This window comes from Felis catus, chromosome D1 (genome assembly GCF_018350175.1).
Source record: "Felis catus isolate Fca126 chromosome D1, F.catus_Fca126_mat1.0, whole genome shotgun sequence".
Taxonomy (NCBI): Eukaryota; Metazoa; Chordata; class Mammalia; order Carnivora; family Felidae; genus Felis; species Felis catus.
The window spans coordinates 66,733,225-66,756,820 of NC_058377.1; the positions used below are offsets into that span (position 1 = coordinate 66,733,225).

The following is a 23,596-nucleotide window of genomic DNA, read 5'->3' on the forward strand; positions in this document are numbered from 1 at the left end:
TTACCATCCCCCTTCATGGACACATCTCAGTACAATCTAAAGAGTACGTTATTGCTGACCAAAGTACAAGCTACATAGAAATACTTCCAAATAAGATACATGTATATAATTTCAAGGCATATGTGAAAAGTAAAGCAAATCTAGTAATGATAAAATTTGCTACAAATTAGTAGAGACAGTCACATCACTGATAGATTTATAAGTGATTAATACGATTTTAGTTCTCAAAGATCAAAAACTTTTCCTAGATAAATCTACTTATATGTGTTTTGTCACCCTATTAATTCTTTCTCCCTAAAATTTTGTATATTGGTGGTATTAGTGATTTTTTATAGACACATGAGTACCACTAGAGGCCACCAAATACTTCACTTTTTAAAAGTGGCACATTTGTAACTATAATTATAAAGAGATGACTGTGCACAGTAATATCCATAACCGAAAGTTCCACAGGAATACTCAAAGCACAAGAGAAACTCAAGCAAAAAATATCTGAACATATTTCATATGATAAATAAGATGTCTGGATCATAGAAGAACTTAATTAGACCCAGAGCTGAGGGTTGGGGAGATGGATAATACCAAATTACTGTTCCTTAAATACCTTTGAAAATAGATTATATGACCTAGGAAATGGATGCTCTCTCTAAATAGCTATTGTCATATATATATATATATATATATATATATATATATATATATATATATATATCTCACATATATATATACATGTATATAGGTATATAATACTAACACAGATAAATAAATCCCCAGAGTTCTGTACTCTTTCTTCCATACCATAAAATCTTTCACATATAATAATGTTTGTATATCTGAAGTTTTATATCTAAATTTGGCTACCATCCATAGCAATTAAAACTTTAATAAGGAAGTTCTATTGTCAAAGTCACCCCACATATTTGAATATACCCAAAATTCTGACTTGAAGAAGAAAACCTGGCTTAGAAGCATAGATAACACCTGGGAAAACTCTGAGTTTCTAGGTGAATTGCTGCATGTCCCCTTATTTCTTTCAGGGTCCTCCTCTTCACTACAGGTAAACAGAAAAAATACAAGGCTCAAGTAGCAACCAGTTTCTGTAGTTCCAAATAAAATTTATGAAACAAAATGGGAATTCTTGCTATTTGAAGATCTACCTTTTTTGCATACTGATACATTCTTTTTCAAAGGTTTTCGGGTACTCCACTCATGCTTTTGGTGTTCTATCTAAAGTCTTTCCTTAAACTAAAAGTTGCAAAGATGTTCTCTTAAATTTTCTTTTTAAAACCTTTATCGTTTCAGGGTGCCTGGGTGGCTCAGTAGGTTAAGCATCCAACTCTAGATCTGGACTCAGTTCATGACCTCACAGTTTGTGAGTTCAAGCCCTGCATCAGGCCCCACACTGGCAGTGTGGAGCCTGTTTGGGTTTCTCTCTCTCTGCCCCTCCCCAGCTTGCCCTCTCTCTCTTTCAAAGTAAAAAACAAACAAACAAACAAAAAAACTTTTACAGTTTCAGCTTATATTTAGTCTATAATCCATTTCAGGTTAATATTTTTGTGTGGCGTGAGGTATGACTAGGATTCAAGTACAGAAGACTGACAGAATAGTAATACCACCACTTCCCAGAGAAAATAAAACACAGAAGGAAGGAAGGAAGGAAGGAAGGAAGGAAGGAAGGAAGGAAGGAAGGAAGGAAGGAAGGAAGGGGAAACAGTAATCAAAGCAGTATGGTACTAGAAAGAAAAGAGACTCATAGACCAATGGAACAGAATAGAGAGCCCAGAAATAAATAAACCCATGCTTATATGGTCAATTAATCTGTGACAAAGGAGGCAAAAATATACAATGGAGAAAAGACAGTCTCTTCAACAAATGGAGTTGGGAAAACTGGACAGCACAAGAATGAAACTGGACCACTTTCTTTACTTATACTATGTACAATATGACCACTTTCATATACTATGTACTTGTACTATGTACAAAATGAATTAGATTTGAACGTAGGATCTGAAACCATAAAACTCCTTGAAGAAAACAGGTGGTAAACTCTTTGACATCAGTCCTAGCAATGTTTTGGAGGGACCAGTCTTCTCAGGCAAGAGCAACAATGCTGAAATAAACAAATAGGATTACATCAAACTAAAAAGCTTTGCACAGTGAAGAAAACCATCAACAAAACTAAGAGGCAACCTACTGAATGGGAGAATATTTGCAAATCATATATCTGATTAGAAGTTAATATCCAAAATACTTAAAGAACTTACACAACTTAATACCAAAAAATGGCAGAGCACTTGAACATTTTTTCAAAGGAGACATACAGATTGGCAACAGACCCATGAAAAGATGCTCAACATCACTGATCATCAGGGAAATGCAAAACCACAATGAAATATCACCCCACACCTATCAGATTAGCTATTATGAAAAAGACAAAAAAAAAATAACCTTGGGGAGGGTGTGGAGAAATGGAACCCTTGTGCACTGTGGTGAGAATGTAAACTGGTGTAGCATTTGTGGAAAACAGTATGGAGGTTCCTCAAAATATTAAAACTAGAACTATCATATAATCTAGAAATTCTACTTCTGGGTTTTATCCAAAGAAAACAAAAACACCAATTCAAAAAATTATATGTACCCCTGTGTTCACTGCATTATTATTTACAGTAGCCAAAATATGGAAGCAGCCTAAGTATCCATCAATGATCAACGGATGATTAAAGAAAATGTGATATATAAATATATATATATGAGATATATATACATGATATTATATATATGTAAATGTGAGATATATTTATCTCAAACCTACGGGTTTGTTCATCAAACTAGCACGACGAAGACTATGTTGCGTCTTCTCTGATACCAAAGGTATGTTTTTATTTTTCCAACACCAACTAGGTGTCCAACAATTCAATTCAATTCTGACACTACCCAGAGTTAGTACAGACGCCACAGGTCAGTCAAGGGCTCAGGGCTCAGCTTCAGAAGACTGTCCTCACTTCAGACACTAGCTGTAAACGGTGTCTAATCTTATCCACACTTCTGAATCCAGGGGCTTACACTACCACCCGCCTGAGGTTCGAGAATTTGCTAGAAAAACAGAACTCAGGAAAACCATTTTACTTATGTTTACCAGTTTATTATAAAGGATACAACTCAGGAACAACCAAACAGAAGAAGAATACAAGGCAAAGTATGGAGAAGGGGGACCAACAAAGCCTCCATACCTTCTCTAAACACACTACCTTCCCACCACATCAATGTGTTCACCAATTCAGAAGATCTCTGAACCCTTTGGTTTAGGTGTTTTTATAGTAACTTTCATTATGTGGGCGTGACTGATTAATTAAATCATTGGCTGTTGGTTATTGAACTCAGTCTCTAGCCTTTCTCCTCTCCCCAGTGGGGCTGAAATTTCCAACCCTCTAATTACAAGATTGGTCCCTCTCATAGACCAGCCCCTTCCTGAAGCAATCTAGGGTCCACTAAACCAATCAGCTATCTCATTAGCATACAAAGGCAATAAATTCCAAGGATTTCAGGAGCTCTGTGCCAGGAACTGAGACAAAGACTAAATATTTACTTTTTATTATACCACAAACACTGAATTAGTGATGTCCAAAATAAAATGGTCACAGAGAATTAAGATAAGGGAAAAGATGTTCGAATTCAGCAAGAATGCTATGGCAGAGAAAAGCTAGTTGTTCACTAAATCTGTTTCACTTTTCCCCTTGGCATACATCTAGGCTTTATTTGCCAAACTCCCATTATAGTTAACTGGGGCCATATAACTGACTTCCGTTAAGTAGAATGAAGTGATATATACTGCCTCCCAGGCCTATCCCATAAAATCCAGCCTTACGATCTTCCATGCTTTCTCTTACTACTCTGTCAACTGAATGGTGATACCCAAGATGACCCTGAGAACCACACTCTGAAGATAGCCCACACTCCCATCTATCCCACTGCCATTAATTAGACTTTATGCAAGTAAGAAGAGAAAAAAATTCTACCATGCTATCCACTAAAATCTCAAGGTTTATCTATCATAACAACTAGTATGAATTAAGAAATATATTCATGAATTAAGAAATATATTTGTGAATCAAGAAAATGTTAAAAACTTCAATTGTGATTTCAGAATGGAGAAGACATACACTATACTTCAGAATAAATCCTTGAGATGTGGGTAAGACTGGTATATGAGTTGAGAGTGGATGGTAAGAAATCATAATATTATAATAATTATGTCATATTATAGTTTATTGAAGTATTAATAGACAACCACCTGATAACATCCCTGTAGGAAAAATATTATTATCAGAAAGGGTAAATTCACTTTGCTCAAGGTTTTAAAATTCTTGATACTATATTATTTCCACTGCACCACACGTCTCTTAGAAAAATGGAGACAGCAAATGAAGGAGAATCATTTCAAACATTTTATGATGAAGAAGAAACAGGATAAAAGCCAAAAGAGATGAAGTAAAGTTTTTTTTGTTAGTACTAACCATACTTGAGATCAATGGAAACAGAAGAGTAGAAAAAGGAACTGGAAATTAAGAAGAGTAGAGTAACCCACAGGGTGATACAATACATGACAGATGAGTAGCAGTATTCCTTGTAGTAATGAGGTCCAGGCTATTTGCAAACAATGTGAATTTGTAGTAGGTTAGGCCTGTGTAGATCCACATCTTCCTCAGGAAGTTCTCTATGGCCTCAAAGCATCAAGTATGGGAGAACTTGAGCATGGCAAGAAAACCTTGTCCTATGGTGGTTCTGAGAGTAGTACTCTAATAGCAGACCATACAGACTGGGTCAGTGAAAGATTCTTTACCATAACTGAGATTACCAATACATTAGTAAAATAAAGAGAATTATAAGTAAATGAAAGTCTAGTACTATTATGGGATAACAAACCACTTAAGTGAGCATGGAGGAATGTGAGAATAACATTAAGACTGAATATCCTCTGTTTCAGAGATGTTGAGAGAATCTAACAGCAGATGCATGCTCTACACTACATCATGTTCCAACCTGAAATATGGTTTTATTACTTCAAAGAGACAACTGTCTGGGAATAGGAAACAAAATGTGAGTTCAAACCACCACTTACCAGCTTAACTTCCATTTATATCTACTTGCTTTGTCATGAACTAACTTTAAAAGTCCTGTTTGTAGTCCTTAGCATGTTTTAAAAGCCATATATATCTTCAGAGGTGCCTGGCTGGCTCAGTTGGTTAAGCATGTGCCTCTTGATTTCAGCCTGGGTCATGATATTGCAATTGGTGGGACAAGCCCCGCATCAGCAGATGCGCTGGCTGAGCAGAGCCCACTTGGGATTCTCTCTCTCCCTCTCTGCCCCTCCCCAACTTGCACTTGCTCTCTCTTGTGGGAAATCAAATAACTATGCCCTGGGTTAGAAGGTTATAGGAAACGCAATGAAAGCAGAACACTGCTTTCTGGCTTTGCTGAAAACAATGAGGCAGTATCTAGTTAATGTGTATACACAGGTTGGGTCCTGCCTGTGCTCATGAATCCCTTAGACCATGTTATGTTATCTATGGAATATCTTATCTTGTTCTCCACCCTGCTTTCTGCACTGCTCTTTTGTAGTCTTGGCAATGCCTTTTCTTCACACTTACTATATGTTCTTACTGGCATGTAGCCCACTGATGTATTGTGCAATGTTTCCCTGAATGTATACTTAATAAATACCGAAGTTTGAGAGCAGCTTGGGAGACTTCCCTTAGCCTCCTTCTCACCTCTCTTGACTTGCATGAAGTCTTGAGTAATCCTTTCTGCTGTCCTCAGCTTTGCTAGACAAAGCCAAAAGCCGAACCCACACTACCTCTCAAAATAAATAAAACTTTTTACTTTTTTTTTTTCAACGTTTATTTATTTTTGGGACAGAGAGAGACAGAGCATGAACGGGCGAGGGGCAGAGAGAGAGGGAGACACAGAATCGGAAACAGGCTCCAGGCTCTGAGCCATCAGCCCAGAGCCCGACACAGGGCTCGTCGGGCTCGAACTCACAGACCGCGAGATCGTGACCTGGCTGAAGTCGGACGCTTAACCGACTGTGCCACCCAGGCGCCCCAAAACTTTTTAAAAAGCCATGTCTTTATACTGCACATCAGTATTTTTATGTTTTCAGCATCAACTCTACACAAAATCAAAAATCCTTCCACATATTCTGGATACCACCTTTCAACTGAATTCATCACCAAGCACTCTATGTCAGCACAGTGGCTTGGCTTGGGACACTACCCATAGTATCTTTCATAAGTATTGTTTACAATTATATATATATATATATATATATATATATATATATATATATATATATATATATTGTTTTGTTTTTGTTTTTGTTTTTGTTTTTTTAACTGCCTTTGTGTATTTCTCAAATCTCTCTGGCTGGAAAATCATCCTGCCCTTCTTTATTCTAAATAATTATACAGCTGACTTTTTATACTTACATGCAGAAACCTACATTTTTTCCTATTGTCCCAGATTTCATCTTCTTAGCTAATAGCCTATAATTCCAGCGCTTTAAAATCTTCATGAGCCCTGGAGTACCTGTCTAGCTCAGTCGGTGGAGCATGTGACTCTTGATCTCAGGGTCATCAGTTCAAACCCCATGTTGGGTGCAGAGATTACTTAAAAAGGACTAAATAAAATAAAATATTTGTGAGCCCTGATTCCATCATCCAATATGTACACTACCTTTCTCATTCTCCTTTCATGCATACTCCTCTACAAAGGAGGGAGAATATTCTCTTCTATCCCTCTACACTCAGTTCCCTGACTACACAGTATTTATATCTAGGTCAAATGGACAACTACTATCCTGTATGTTGTGTTCAGTGCATTCTAAACAGCTTAAAGAATTAAAGCATTACATGGTACTTATACCTACTTCTCTGACCACAAATAGCATCCTATACTAAGGTTAATTCTCCTATGTTAAAACTGCCGATTGTTGCATACACAACAATCCTCTTCTCTCCAATCTATACTTACAATTACAGAAAACTAGATTCATATTGAAGGTAGTCAAATCACTAGTCTATATTTTAATAACTGAACTAATTTTTTTTACCAATATGAAACTTAAAATTCTAACTAAATATCTATTACTCTTTTACTCAAGCCACATTTTTCTATCACAGTACTTTATTCTTCTAAAAAAATTAGATAGCTCAGGTGCCTGGGTGGCTCAGTTGGTTAAGCATCCAACTTTGGCTTGGGTCATGATCTCACAGTTCATGGGTTTGAGCCCCATGTCAGGCTCTGTGCTGACAGCTCGGAGCCTGGAGCCTGCTTCAGGTTCTGTGTCTCCCTCTCTCTCTGCCTCTTCCCAGCTCGGGCTTTGTCTCTCTGTCTCACTCTCAAAAATAAATAAACATTAAAAAAAATTTTTTTTAATTAGATAGCTCTACAAATGCCTTGGTGCAGACATTCCCTAGTAAAGAATATGACAAATTTTGTGAATAATAGTACAAAAGGATTCACTTCTGAGACAGGGCATCTTTAAAAAGATGTAGTGCCAAAACAATACTATTTTGCTGATGTCCAAACCCTAGCCAATAAAAACATTTGTTCCCATAATCAGAAATAGATCGTTGGCCATAGAATGCCTCTGCAAAACAATTCTTAAATTTTCTTTGAAATACTGTTACTAAAATTAACTGAAATTTTATTTATATGACTGTCTGTGGTTTCCATGTATGCCTAAAAAGCACAAGAAAAAGATAAAAATATCCCAGAACTGGAAAAGCAGTCATTATGCTTGGTTTAGCTTATTTTCATATTTTTATTTTTAAAATCCATTCAAATTAGAGTCCAGCATTTCTCAATAGAAGAAAAGGGGAAAAAAAGGGCAAATTCTTTACATAAAAACAGAAAGAACAAATTCAGTATCTTCTAAATTAAATTTAGGTTTTGACTTATTAGTGAATGGATATCTAAAACCCTTTCCCACAGTCATAAAGTTTAGTCTTCAGGTAAACACAATAATTTGTCATTTAGATTTATATACAACAAATATATGCTGTCTGGAGAGGAGAGGTAGCAATAGAAAATAATTTCAGTATAATGTTATGCTCTGAACCTAGACTTGTCCTCCAGCAAAATAAATATGTAAAGTTGGTTTCTATCCAACACAGCATTCTTTTAACATTTCTGAACCTCAGTTCTTCAAAATTATAGAACCCTGTTTTCAGATCCTGCATTTACACTAAAATACAAATGCTAACCACAGTCTAAAGCGTCACTCTCAGAATATTCTCAGATTTTGGCCGAGACTGAGTCAGTATTTCATGTGGTAATGGACTTAAAGCCTAGCTCTGCTGCATTTTAGCTGTTAGAGCCTAGGGAAACTGTTTAAACTTCCTAATCCTCAGTTTACTTATCTTTAAATTAGATATACTACCATCAATCATCCAATTTATGTGAGTTAACCATAGTCTATCAATCCTATACAACTGTAGATATTAACATTAATGTTACATGCTAAAAGTTGTTCCATTACTTTGGAAGGGCCAACATTTTTGGAAAAGGGTCACTATCACTCTGAAATCAACTAACCACTTAGGGACTGAGCCAGATCATTTTCAATTGGAAAAAATTTTATCAGGCCTATATGTGGTCTTGATGCTACAGGAGTTACATTAGATTACACAGTATTTCAGTTATTCAAGTTATTGCTATTTAGATGCAGAATGTCTCTAATACATCAAGCATAGCAAAAAGCAATAAATAATAAAAGGACAAGAAAAATTTAAGTTAACAATTCTGTTTTTAAAATGGGCTTTAATAGATGTTAGGTAAACAAATTTATTTTGTACCTGACAAAGCACAATAGACATTAGAGTATTGGAATTGCTATCAATGATGAAAAAATTAAAAAGGAAAAAAAATTGCCAGTGTAGTTCAACAGATCAAATATTCTTTAACTATTAACCCATCAAAAAAAGATCTTGAAATGCTTTGCTAAGAATCAGCCAAGATGTCATCTGGGAAACTGTTAGGTAAGGAAAAGATCTAACTCTAAGCACCTCTACTTCACCAGTCAGCAGCACATGATTCTACTTATTATTAGAGATACACTGGTAGCACTTGAACATGGGAGTGTCTGTCACACAAAGGAAAAATACCATTTACTAGGTAATGAACTCAGTATGTGTCTCTCCCTCACTACTGGAAAAACATCAGAAACATCACAGTATCCATTTCCCTGGCTTTCAGAACACAAAAACAATCCCGTCCCAGTCATAGCTAATAGCTCCCATAATGTCTGTTGTTCTTGAAACTTATGATGGTGGTTTACTGTTCACACTGTCAAACTGATATAACTGATATAGTTTATATCCGTCCACACTTTGATGTGAGGAATGGTAAGAACTCACATAAGAGTTCTCGATGGTCCCTAGCACTAAAATTTTCCAGTTTCAGTCACCACTAAAAGGAATGCTGAAGCAGAGCTTAAAGGTTTTAATAGTGCAAATACCTGGCTATTCACACCATAAGGCCAGTTACAAGTATTTGTAGGCATGTGGAGGAGAAGAGAAAGGAATACAAGGGCCTCTCCAAAAAGTTACTTTTCCTTAGATCCTCACATTCTTTACCCATTTTTTCAATACAAAACTTCAAGACTTGACCTTTCTGTGTGTCTACAGAACCTGCAGCCCTCTTTGTATAGCTGTAAAAATCAAAATTAAACACTCAGCAATGTATCTTTTATCCTCTATAAACAGAAATGGACAGCCATTAGCTAGAATGAGAAAATGCACAATTTTCAACATCAGTTTTATTCCTAATGGGTATTTCTGACCCATGATAGTAAGAGAATGAACAATTCTGCTGAGGGAGTTAGGGGAGGAAGAGGAGACGCTGTAAGATGGCAAACAAACGTTAACAATGACGACAACAACAATCATCACCGTCGTTATCAATAAGCTACTTCATTCACTAAGTAAGCTACTTCCACTTACTTTATGGAAGCCATTGTTCTCAGCATTTTGTATATTTTTCCCATTTTATCTTTACAACACCCTAGGAGATTAGTATTGCATTATCCTCATTTTATAGATGAAGATGCTGCTGCTCAAAAAAATGAAGTAACTCGTCTAAAGTCACACCATACACCTGGGGATTTCAACCTAGGTAGTCTCCTCCAGAGCCTTCACTCTTCACTATCAAATCATACCAAATGTTCTCTCAACAAGAACTACTTTAAAGAATACTTCTTGGGGCACCTGGGTGGCTCAGTCAGTTAAGCATCCAACTTTGGCTCAGGACATGATCTGATGACACGTGGGTCCGAGCCCTGTGTCGGGCTCTGTGCTGACAGTTCAGCGCCCAGAGCCTGCTTCAGATTCTGTGTCTCCCTTGCTTTCTGCTCCTCCCCTGCTCATGTTCGTTCTCTCTCTCTCTCTCTCTCTCTCTCTCTCTCTCTCTCTCAAAAATAAATAAAAATAAATAAATAAAACATTTTAAAAAAAGAACACTTCTCATATGTGTGTATGTATATGTATTCAATCACACAATATAGATATATACATATACACACCTACACATACACCCACACTCCACTATGTCTGACAACAAAACTTTATAGCCATATTGCCAAATACTTTAGTGGTCATCTTTCTAGTCCCTCATTTACCACCATAGATACATCATCAGATAGAATGTCCTGGCCATCAAAATTATGCTCAATTATTAAATCCCTTTAAAATAGCTGACAAAAATAAAGATGTTGAGTTACACTACTATAAAGCAATCTGCAGACTGTGTAGCTAAAAAGAATTCAGATTTGTGATTTCAAGAGCAAACTAAACATGACTGGTGATCATTAAACCAATCTTTGGGGTGGGGGTGTGGGGAGTTCTGTTTTTGTTTAGCTTTCACCAAAACAATAACCTGAAATTTTTCAGACAAAAATATAATAAGTATTTGTTTAGTGCCACGCTCACTGAAGCTACTAGGTTAAAATTTTGACTAAAGAAGCAGAGGAATTTTTCAGCTTCCATGTACATAAAGATCATTAATTTCATCTTTAATATTAGAGAGAAGTTTACATGGGAAAAGAATAGCAAAACAGGTATTTCAGAATCAATATATTCAAAAGTTACTAGACTTGAAGGCAAGGGGATTATTTCTAGTAATATGTTACAGTTAAATCACCAAATTATTTAACAGTAACTATAACATAAATATAACCATAAATAACATAAAAAGAAAAGTATCATTATAAATGTACAATAAAGCAACACCAACTTACCAATTCAATTCCCTGTGGAAAAGGAGTATCATCCCAGTCCTTCTGTGGAAATCTTTGGATTATTTTCCCCAGACCTGCTCCTGACCCTATTAATAAAATCAAAGTGAATTAGCTACATGGTACCAAAAAATCTTACTACTCATTATATTAATCCTTATTTCTAAATGAATATTTATTGAATAAATTGATATATTAAATGTTCTCAAGTTTTACAGGGTATAAAAGTATTTACCTTCTAAACATAATACTGAAATAACAAGCAATCCCTGTCCTATAGATTCTCAAAAGAGTGACATATATGAAAAGCTAAGAAAAATAAACAGAGATATTGGAATCTAGTAGAGCCTCTACTATACTTTGGGAGAACTATCCCTGTTCCCAGTAAGGAAAGCAATCTTAATAGTATCTCTAAAAAAAAAACAAAAAAAACAAAAAAAACAAAAAAAAAAAACCACAACTCTTTTAGGGAGACAAAGTAATCTTAAGCAACAAATGAAATGGTACTGTTAGCACTAAGTTTCAGTTATGGGATATATAAATATAAACACTATTACAGGTAAAATAAAGATTTTTTTTGAGTGGGCTGAGAACTTGCAAATGTCTAAGCAGGGTTTCTCAACATCACCACTATTGACATTTGGGCCGGATAATCCTTTGTTGTGTGTTGGGGGCAGGGAAGGCCTGTCCTGTGTACTGTAGGATATTTAGTTTACCAGCATCCTTAGTCTCAAATCACTATCACCACCATCACCACCAAGTCATTACAACCAAAAACATCTCGAGACATTGCCAAATGTCTTGGGGGGAGGAGGCAAAATTATGTTGAAAACCACCCACCTATAAGATCATTGTTGTTACACAATTATCCTATGATTCTAAATAATGGATCAACTTATAATTCAACACTGGAGATATAATCTGTGAGTAACTTAGGGATAGAAAGTACACATTAGATCTAAATTGCTTTTTGCTCTACTTTTTAAAGATCTTCAGGTGCTTGCATATTTTACATGTTGTCCCAGTTCACTTTGAAGTAAAAGTAACATTCTGATTATTTATACACCTGACTTAAGGGAGCCTTTAATACCTGATTCAATTTGTTATTTTTTTAAACAACTATCTACTATCATCTCTCACCCTCTCCCAGTAAACTCAAGTTTCCCCTTGGCCCTCACATAGAGAGCTCAATCGCTCCATGGCCAAATTTTTTATCTTTAAGAGATAAATAAAAGTTAAATTCATTTAACTGAACAGCTTAGTACTGTGTTCTAAAAACGAGGTCACATTTGAAAAAGGCAAAATGAAAACATTCTCAATTAAATAAACAACTGCTGCAGTACAGTAACTCCTCATATATCCATCATTATAGGGGAATGAAGTATTTCATGAAAGGTAAACTAAATTAAAAGTGGTTTATCACAAGCACTCATTTTTTCAAAATCCACCTCAAACATGACCACTTCTGACATCGTAAGCAGACCTAATTCACCAAATTGTTAAGTCCTGGAGATACACATATGAAAAAGACATGGTCCCTATCCTCAAGACACTCATAATTAATAGGAGAAACAGGCAAATAAACTGATAATGAGTATAGCGTGGTAAGTACGAGGACAGGAGGGAACCTAACTCACTGTAGCAGAGAACACTATGGAAAACTTTCTAGAAGAAAGGAGAGCAAGCTTCTTCTTTCTTTCAGGACCATCTTTGTATCCCCAAGCACAGAGTATATTGAATGCCTGGCACTTAGTTCATACTGAGTTAAATGTTTATTTTAATAAATTTGTTAATATTGACAACTGTTTTAAGCTCATATCTCCCTGTCTTTTCAAAGAGAAATAAATGCATGTTATATATCTAATCATATTTAACAAGGTGTCCATACACTGTTTATTCAGTTCTGAGAGTGATAGCTAATGTACATTAGGCTCAAGAAATATTTTATCATACTAATTTTTACTAATTATAAAAATAAAAAATGGTAACTGCAGAAAAATTTTTAAATACATAAAAATATAGAGAAAGTACCCATTCCCACAGGTGGAAATAATTACTGTTAATATTTTAGACTACTTTATCTCAGATTATTTTAGACACATGTATTTTTTTCTACAGAATTGGGATCTTACTAAAACCTAGCTTTATCTATTCATTTATTACTTGATATTTTACAATGAGCCTTTGATGTTAAACATATTTTCTACTTTCCTGTTATTATAAATAATGCTATAAAAAGCAGTTTTCTATATAAAACTTTACCCTCATCTCCCTTTTCCCCAGAAAAATTCTTAGATATACAACTACTGGGTCAAAGAGAATGAAAACTTTTCAAACTAACACAAAGCCATAGGGCCCACCAGAAAGATATTCAACAGTCTTTTTACACTCGGTAAATTCTTTTTTTTTAACTTAATTTTATTTTTTTTATTTAAGAGAGAGTGAGAGAGCACAAGCAGGGGAGAGGGGCACAGGCAGAGAGAGAGAGAGAGAGAGAGAGAGAGAGAGAGAGAGAGAATCTTAAGCAGGCTCTACGCTCAGCACAGAGCCCAGCACAGGGCTCAGTCCCACAACCCTGGGATCATGACCTGAGTCGAAATCAAGAGTCGGATGCCCAACCAACCAAGCCTCTCAGGTGCCTCCATTCTGTAAATTCTTTAGGAATAAGACTGGCATTTTCACTACATTCTTAGCAACAATTGTTATTTTAAAAATTTGTTTTAATTACTGCCAATCTGAGAGATTAAAAGTTCTTCTTTGGGGGTACCTGGGTGGCTCAGTCAGTTAAGCATCCAACTTCAGCTCAGGTCATGATCTCATGGCTCATGAGTTCAAGACCCACATCAGGCTCTGCGCTGACAGCTTAGAGCCCAGAGCCTGCTTCGGATTCTGTGTCTCCCTCTCTCTCTGCCCCTCCCCCACTTGTGCTTCATCTCTCTGTCTCTCAAAAATAAACATTAAAAAAATTTTAATAAAAAATAAACAAGTAAAAAGTTCTTGTCAGCAGCATAATTTTCAAAAGTTCTCCAAAAGCAACATTATTTACTGATTTTATTTTTTTATAATGTTTATTTTTGAGGGAGAGAGACAGAGAGTGAGTGGGGGAGGGGCAGAGAGAGAGAGGGAGACACAGAATGCGAAGCAGGCTCCAGGCTCTGAGCTGTCCGCACAGAGCCCAATGCAGGGGCTCAAACTCACAGACCGAAAGATCATGACCTGAGCCGAAGTCAGACGCTTAACCGACTGAGCCACCCAGGGGCCCCTATTTACTGATTTTAAAATTATATGCATGATATAACATGAAAGCTCAGTTTGAAATACTGATATAACATTTCTAAATGCACACAGAAATATGACTTGTGAGTGCAATAACTTTCAGTTATATGGTAATGTTATTTGAACTGGAAATTAGTTTAGAAAATGACAATAAAAATGGTAAAACAGGGGCCCCTGGGTGGCTCAGTCGGTTAAGCGTCTGACTCCGGCTCAGGTCATGATCTCAAGGTTTGTGGATTGGGCTCTGTGCTGACAGCTCAGAGCTTGGAGCCTGCTTTGGATTCTGTGTGTCCCTCTCTCTCTCTCTCTCTCTCACTCTTTCTCTCTCTCTCTGCCCCTCCCCCGTGCATGTGTGTGCACACGCTCTCTCTCTCAAAAATGAATAAACATTTTTAAAAATTTTAAAAGAAAATGGTAAAATAATATTTCACTATAAATAAAATGTGGAAAGAGCTACGATAATTTGGTTTCCAAATATCACATATATAAATTGCTGCAACAATCAGCTTTTGAGGAACTTATGAAAGTACCATACCAAAAGTAAATTAACATTTTCTGAATCTTGCTTCTTGATTTTTAAGCATTTAGTCTGAATATTTAAACTCCTTTTCTAATTTACGTATTTTATCTGACACTTATTCTTTTAGGCAATACTAATTATATTTAAGAATGCTGAGAAGATGGCATTTTACACTGAGGAATAAGCCATAGTGAGGGAAGAGTGTTCTAGAGTAGATGTCCACTGTGGATTGATCCTTATGTCCAGAAGTGAAGTATGCCATATCAATCAGAGTCGTTGTGGAAGCAGCTCTTATTTGCACCATGTATTAAATGGCAGACAAAATTGTGACTGTCCACTGCATTGTGCACTGCTAAACTGGCAAAGGAGGGGGAAGTTATTAATCAGTGCCTTCATGTTTTCTTCCCAGTCCCTACTCTCCTACTCTATCATAAAATTAAGAATTATGATGACTAGGGGCACCTGGATGGCTCAGCCAGGTAAGTGTCCAATTCTTTATTTCAGCTCAGGTCATGACCCCACAGTCGTGAGATCGAGCCCCACATCAGGTTCACGCTAGGTGTGGAGCCTGCTTAGGATTCTCTCTCCCTGTGCCCTTCCCCTGCTCACATGCATAACCTCTCTCTCTCTCGCTCTCTCAAAAGAAGAAGAAGAAGAAGGAGGAGGAGGAGGAGGAGGAGGAGGAGGAGGAGGAGGAGAAGAAGAAGAAGAAGAAGAAGAAGAAGAAGAAGAAGAAGAAGAAGAAGAAGAAGAAGAAGAAGAATTATTATTATTATTATGATGATGATGATAAATGTGGTTACTATATTAAAAAGGGGACACCAGCACATTTGGAAATGTGTTTCTTTGAAAAAAGTATATATGCTACACAAACTGCCCAAAACAAATTTAGGAAGTGTGAGGAAATACTGGTGTGGTCAGGAATACTTTTCTCCTCCTTATATTCGGTAACCCACTTTCCCCTGGGTCCTGGTAGAGCTTTCAGGCTACCCAGCTCAGCCACAGGATTTGCAAATGACCCAGGATAATCCAATCATCCATCACCCCCCTAACAAAGTGACTCTCCTAGCTTTGGCCATGACTCCAGAGGAGCCCACCAGTATTCTCTGGGATTGCTAACTAGAATACTCTAGGTGTGACATTGCCAGTAGCTATAAGGAACAACTATATCTGCCAAACTATTGTTTGAGTAGGGATCAATTAAGTGGAAAAATGTAATACACTGCTCTAGACAAAACAGGATGTTTGATATTCATTGTAACAATTGACAAAAATTAGTTGAGTGCCTTCTGTGTGTGCTTATAGATGTACAAAGTATATATCGCTTGGTTTAATACAGGCTTTGAACTTTGAGAGATGCTACTCTAATACATAATTCACTAAATCATTTCCTATGATATGTTTATCAAAACTAGATCAGAGATTATCTACACTACACTTGTTTTATGATATCCATCTGCTCACACCCTTTTCTATAAAAAATGGAATCACTCACTGTTCAAGGAAGGGCAGCAGTCACATTCAAGAGCATACAATCCTGCCACTCCTCTCACCAGCCAGAAAATTACTAAATCCTTTATTTGTTTTTACCTACTGTTACTTGTCTGTATCATCTCTCTAAAATGAAAACAATGGTTTTTGGTTTGCTTTGTTTACCGATGTATCCTAGGTACTTAGGATAATTCCTGGTATTTGTTAGAGAATTAATAAAATACTTGTTGAATAAATGAATAGGACTAGTAAGTGGGCAAGGGCATCTATAAACTGGCAAGCAACTTATAACCAGAATAACCTGGCCATAAAAAGTATGCCAGACAAATCAAATTCTTCTGCTAGGGAATTCTGAATAGAAAAAAATGAGAGACTAAAGCAGTCAAAAAAAAAAAAGTACCAAGACTTACTATGATCTAGAGAAAGGTTGGGAAACCACAGGGGTCATGTGTAAAACTAAAGTTACAGGGGCCCCTGGATGGCTTAGTCACTTAAGCATCCGACTTTGGCTCAGATCATGATCTCACAGCTTGTGAGTTTGAGCTCCACAGCCTGCAGCCTGCTTTGGATTCTGTGCCTCCCTCTCTTTCTCTGCCCCTCCCCCAACTCGTACTCTGTGTCTCTTTCTCTCTCTCTCTTTCTCAAGGAAAAATTTTTTAAAATTTTTAAATAAATTTAAAAAAGACTAAAGTTACAGAAAAACAGAAACTCTAGTCAGACTTGCCAGTAGAAAAAACAAATTAAGAGTATACACAAATGTAGAAAGAAGCAGAGATGCCACAGAGAAAGGCTGTACAGCTAAGTTCTACCTGTAGTAAATTATGGCAGCACTGTAATGCCTGTCACCAAACTTCTGAGGTATTTTTACAATCTCCTTCCCTCTTAGGCTAGAATACACCTGCATTACTTGTCACAAAGAATCCAAACTAGAATACACTGTAAGAAACACCACGATAGATCAACTTCTTTCAAACTGGTAAAAGGTCTAGAAACAATTACATTAAAGGAGTTAGTAAGAAAACTTAAAAAGGAAAGTAGGTGCACATGTGAGAATATTGTGCTCCAAATATCTGAAGAGCTATTACATGAAAGAAAATAGAATAGAATAGAATAGAATAGAATAGAATAGAGCCAAAGATATAATTCAAAGGACTTATCTTTGAGTCAACATAAAGGAAGAATCTTCTAAGAATGACACCTATTCAAAAAAAAAACAACAATAATTTGCACAGAAAGTAGTGATAATACCTGTGGACAAGCTACCAATTTTTCTGGTCTGAAAAACCACACAGAATGGTGAGAGGCCAAATCCAGAAAAGCTGGCAAGTAGACTATTACAGAAATTCATTTATTCAACAATAATACTATGCGAGGCCTTGTGTTAGGTGCTAAGGAGAAAAGGATAAAACTTGCTGTGAGAATATTTAGGACTTGAGGTTTTTGAAATGCAAATAAAAGGGCAGACATAGGCACAGTATAATGACATTTGAGTAAAGATTAGGAAAGAAAATGGTATTGTTTAGAAATCAGGTCATGAGTCTAATGAAATCAGAGACAGACTAAAAAGTTCCAACCTGAAAAATTCCGAATTTTGGAACAGAGGTATTTCTTACTTCTTTTTTGATATACTAGCAGCTTAAGTCCAAAGATGAGAAATACAAGCTTTCAAGAATCCAAATTTAAAAAATAAGTAAGGGAGTATCCAAAAGAACAATCTTAAAAGTGGATATTCCTTCATGGCTTAAAAAGCAATTCAAAATTGTCTAAAAGTGCAGGATGCATGCATAAAGACTTCTCACAATAACTTTTTTTTTTTTGATGATTTATACACCTAGCAAACTTTATAATTAGTCCACTTAATACTGCAAAGATATTCATGAAAAACTATGGTAATTTAAGTATGGACTCTCTGACTGGCTAATATATTGCAAGTAAATTTATTATTATTTACATTCAAAGACAAAAGTATCTTTAAATGTACTAATAATGAAGGGTATTTGTCTTTCTCTGTCTGGCTTTTTCACTTAGCATTATACTGGGGGGTAGGGGAAAATAGGGAGATATTGGTAAAAGTACAAATTAAAACTTTATAGTAAAGTTTTATAAAAACTTTATAGTACAAATTGAATAAGGTCCTTTCAACAACCATTTATGATAAAAATGTTGATAAAAATCAACAACGTGGGTATAGAGAGAATGTACCTCAGCATAATAAATCCCACAGCTAACAGCATACTCAACAGTGAAAAGCTGAAAGCTTTCTTCCAAGATCACAAACAAGACAAAGATGCCCACTCTTGCCACTTTCACTCAACATAGTATTGGAAGTCCTAGCCAGAGAAATTAGGCAAAAAAAAAAAAAAAGAGCAAGCATCAAAATTGGTAAAGAAGAAGTAAAACTGTTACTATTTGCAAATGGCATGATGTTATATATAGAAAATTCTAAAGAGTCCCCCCAAAAATGTTAGAACTAATCAACAAATTCAGGGACACTTGAATGGCTCAGTAGGTTATGCTTCCAACTCTTGATTTTTGGCTCAGGTCATGAATTCACTGTCGTAAGACTGATCCCCACGCCAGGATCAGTACTGGGCATGAAGCCTGCTTAAGATTCTCTCCCTTTCCCTCTGCCCCTTCCCCACTCACTCCTGCACACATGCTCGCTCTCTCTTTCTCTCAAAATAAAGAACTAATCAAATTCAGTAAAGTTACAGGATGCAAAAACAATACATAAAAATAAACTGCATTTCTATACACTAATTAAAAAAAACCACTGGAAAGAGAAATGAGGGAAATAATGCCATTTATAATTACATCAAAAAGAATAAAACACCTAAGGATAAATTTAATCAGGGGGATAAAAGACCTGTATACTGAAAAGTACAAGACATTGATGAAAGAAGTTAAAGAAGACACAAATAAATAGAAATACAGTCCATACTAATTGGAGGAATATTGTTGTAATGTCCATACTACCCAAAGTAACCCACAGATTCAATCAATCCCTATCAAAATTCCAATGGCATTTTCCACAGAAATAGAACAAACAATCCTAAAATTTGTATGAAACCACAAAAGACCTCAAATAGGCAAAGTAATCATTATAAAGAACAAAGCTGGAGGCATCACACTCCCTGATTTCAAACTATATTACAAAGCTATAGTAATCAAAGCAAAATGGTATTGGCATAAAAACAGACATATAGATCAATGAAACAGAACAGAATAAAGAATCCCAAAATAAACCTATGCATACATGGTCAATTAATTTCCAACAAAGGAGCCAAGAATATACCAAGGGAAAAGGACACTCTCTTCAATAAATCATGCTGGGAAAATTGGACAGCTACATGCAAAAACAACGAAACTGGGTCACATCTTACACTATACATAAAAATCCACTCAAAATGGATTGAAGCCTTAAACATAACACCTAAAAAACATAAAACTCCTGGAAGAAAATACATACAGAAAGCTCCTTGACATCAGTCTTGGTAATGACTTGTTTTAGATTTGACACCAAAAGCCAAGGCAACAAAAATAAACAACTGGGACTACATCAAACTAAAAAGCTTCTGCACAGCAAAGGAAACCATCAAGAAAATGAAAAAGGGAGAAAATATTTCCAAATCATATGTTTGGTGAGGGGTTAATATCTAAAATATATAAAAAATCATGCAACTCAACAGAAAATAAAACAATCTGATTTAAAAATGGGCAGAGGATTGGAACAGACATTATTGCAAAGACATACAGATGGCCAAAAGGTACATGAAAAGGTGCTCAACATCACTAATCATCAGGAAAATGCAAATCAAAACTATAACAAGAATCACATCACACTTGTCAGAATGGCTATCATCAAAAAGACAAAAATAACAAGAAACGGCAAGGATACAGAGAAAAGAGAAATGTTGTGTACTGTTGGTGGAAATGTAAACTGGTGCAGCCACTATAGAAAACAGTATGGAGTTTCTTCAAAAAATTAAAAATAGAACTACCCTATGACCCAGCAATCCCATTTCAGGGCATTTATCTGAAAAACATAAAAACACTAACTCAAAAAGATATATGCACCCCCAAGTTCACTGCAACATTATTTACAATGGACAATATATGGAAACAACCTGAGTATCCACCAGCAGATAAATGGATAAAGAAAATGGTGTGTGTGTGTGTGTGTGTGTGTGTGTGTGTGTGTGTGTGTAATGGAATATTACTCAGCCATAAAAAGAAAGGAATCTTGCCATTTGCAATAAGATGGATGACCTTGAGGGTATTATAAGTAAATAAGTCAGAGAAAAACAAGTACCATGTGACCTTAATTATGTTTAGAATTTTAAAAAATAAACCAAGCTCATAGATACACAGATTGGATTATTTGCCAGAGGCTGGGGGGTGAAAGGGAGGAATGGGTAAAGGGGGTCAAAAGATACAAAATTCCAGTTATAAAATAAATAAGTCATGAAGATGTAATGTACAGCATGGTGACTACAGTTAATAATACTATATTAAATATTTGAAAGTTGCTTAGACAGTTAATCTTAAAAATTCTCACAAGAAATAGACTTATTGTGATGATCATGTCACAATGAATGTAAATACTGGGGCATCTGGGTGGCTCAGTCGATTAAGCATCTGACTCTTGGTTTTGGCTTATGTCATAATCTCACAGTTTCGTGAGTTTGAGCTCTGCGTCAGGCTCTGCACTGTCAGTGTGCATTGGGATTCTCTGTTTCCCTCTCTCTCTGTCCCTCCCCAACTCACACTGTCTCTGTCTCTCTCAAAATAAATAAATAAAGTTAAAAAAAAGATTCTCTTCAAAAAATAATGAATATAAATATTGAATCATTATGTTGTACATCTAAAACTAATATAATGTTATATATCAATTATTCCTCAATGATTAATTAATTATAACAGGCAGCATAAAAATACTACAACTGAACTGGCATGAAAACAGATATAAAGACCAATGAAACAGAATAGAGAGCCCTCGGGCGCCTGGGTGGCGCAGTCGGTTAAGCGTCCGGCTTCAGCCGGGTCACGATCTCGCGGTGCGTGAGTTCGAGCCCCACGTCGGGCTCTGGGCTGATGGCTCGGAGCCTGTTTCCGATTCTGTGTCTCCCTCTCTCTCTGCCCCTCGCCCGTTCATGCTCTGTCTCTCTGTCCCAAAAATAAATAAACGTTGAACAAAAAAAAATTAAAAAAAAAAAAAAAAGAATAGAGAGCCCTCATGTATAAATCAAATGATCTCTGGGGCACCTGGCTGGCTCAGTCGGTTGGGCATCCAATTTCAACTCAGGCCATGATCTCGACACCCGCGTCAGGCTCTGTGCTGACAGCTCAGAGCCTGTAGCCTGCTTCAGAGTCTGTGTCTCCCTCTCTCTCTGCCTCTTCCCTGCTCATGCTCTGTCTCTGTCTCAAAAATAAAGATAAACGTTAAAAAAATTTTTTCTTTAAAGATCTTTAACAAAGCTGATAAGGTGGAAAGAATAGGCTCTTCAGCAAATGCTACTGGGAATATCCACCTGTGATAGAATGAAGATGGACTCTTATTTTATGCTGTATACAAAACTTAACTCAAAATGGATTAAAGACCTACTTTACAACCTGAAACTATAAAACTCCTAAGAAGGAAGCATAGAGGAAAAGCTTCATGACACTGAATTTGGCAATGATATCTCAGATATGACATCAAAAGCACAGACAACAAAAGCAAAAACAGTCATCAAAAGTAAAAACTCCTGTGCAACAAGGGAAGCAATCAACACAAGGAAATGCATCCTGCAGAATGGGAGAAAATATCTGCACATGTTAAAGGGTTAATGTCTGAAATAGATAAAGAATTCTTACAGCTTAACAACAATAACAAAAACCAAATAACCCAATAAAAAAAAGACATTTCTGCAAAAAAGAGATACAAATGGCCAACACCATACAAAAAGATGCTCAGCATCACTAATCATTGGAAAAATGCAAAACCAAACCACCATGAGATATCACTTCACACAAATTAGGATGGCCACTATCAAAATTCCAGAACATAAAAAGCGTTAGTGAGGATGCAGAGAAAATGGAACCCTTGGGCATTGTTGGCTAGAACATAAAATTGTACAGCCCTTATGGAAGTTCCACAAAAACAAACAAACAAACAAACAAACAAAATAGAACTACCATATGATTCAGAAATCCTACACCCAGGTATGCATTCAAAAGAATTGAATACAGGATCTCAAAGAGATATTTGCACATCCATGTTCACTGCAGCATTATTCACAATTGCCAAGAGGTAGAAGCAACCAAAATAACTATTAACAGGTGAATGGATACAGAAAATGTGGTATATACATGCAATGGAATATTATTCAACCTTAAAAAAGAAGGAAATCTTGTCATATGCTACAACATGGATGAGCTTTGAGGACATTAGTCTAAGTAATATAAGTCAGTTACAAAACCACAAATACTGCATGATACCATTTATAATGCCGTATGTACAGTAGTCAAGCTTTTAGAAACAGAAGTAAAAGGTAGTGGCCAGGGGCTGGGGGCAGGCGTGATAAGGAAAGTTGTTGTTCAGTTGGTAAAGAGATTCAGTTTGGCAAGATGAAAAAGTTCTAGGGATATGTTGCAAAATAATGTGCTATAGTATACATATAGTAGTTAACACTACCGTACCATACACTTAAAAATATTTTGGTAGGTAAATTTTATGTTATGTTTTTAATCACAATTAAAAAAAAAAAGATAGCACAACCCAATCTCATGGACAACATTTATAACAAAACTAGGTGAAAAGGTGTCTCCAAAAATAGTGCATTTGGAGGAAAACTAACATCCGCAAAGTCTGCAAAGTATCAGCATCTGTGCAGAAGTCAGAAGGAAGCAACAATAATGGTTTAAGAACAGCAGACACGAAAACAAGAGAACCCCAACATAGCTCACAAGCTGAATGACCAATTCGAAAAGAGCAGCTGAAGATGGAAGAGCAAGGACAATACTTCTGCAACAAAGAC

The 23,596-nt window shown here is 36.2% G+C and overlaps 1 protein-coding gene across 3 annotated transcripts in view; it reads right to left on the reverse strand.

Annotated features, from left to right (window-relative positions):
- The window catches only part of SBF2 (SET binding factor 2), a 489,527-nt gene that overhangs the window by 378,411 nt on the left and 87,520 nt on the right, over positions 1-23,596 (reverse strand). For all 3 annotated transcript variants that reach the window (XM_023239559.2, XM_023239558.2, XM_023239557.2), the window contains exon 2: positions 11,294-11,379. In XM_023239559.2, the coding sequence (XP_023095327.2) occupies positions 11,294-11,379 (86 nt within the window). The remainder of the gene's footprint in view (positions 1-11,293; positions 11,380-23,596) is intronic.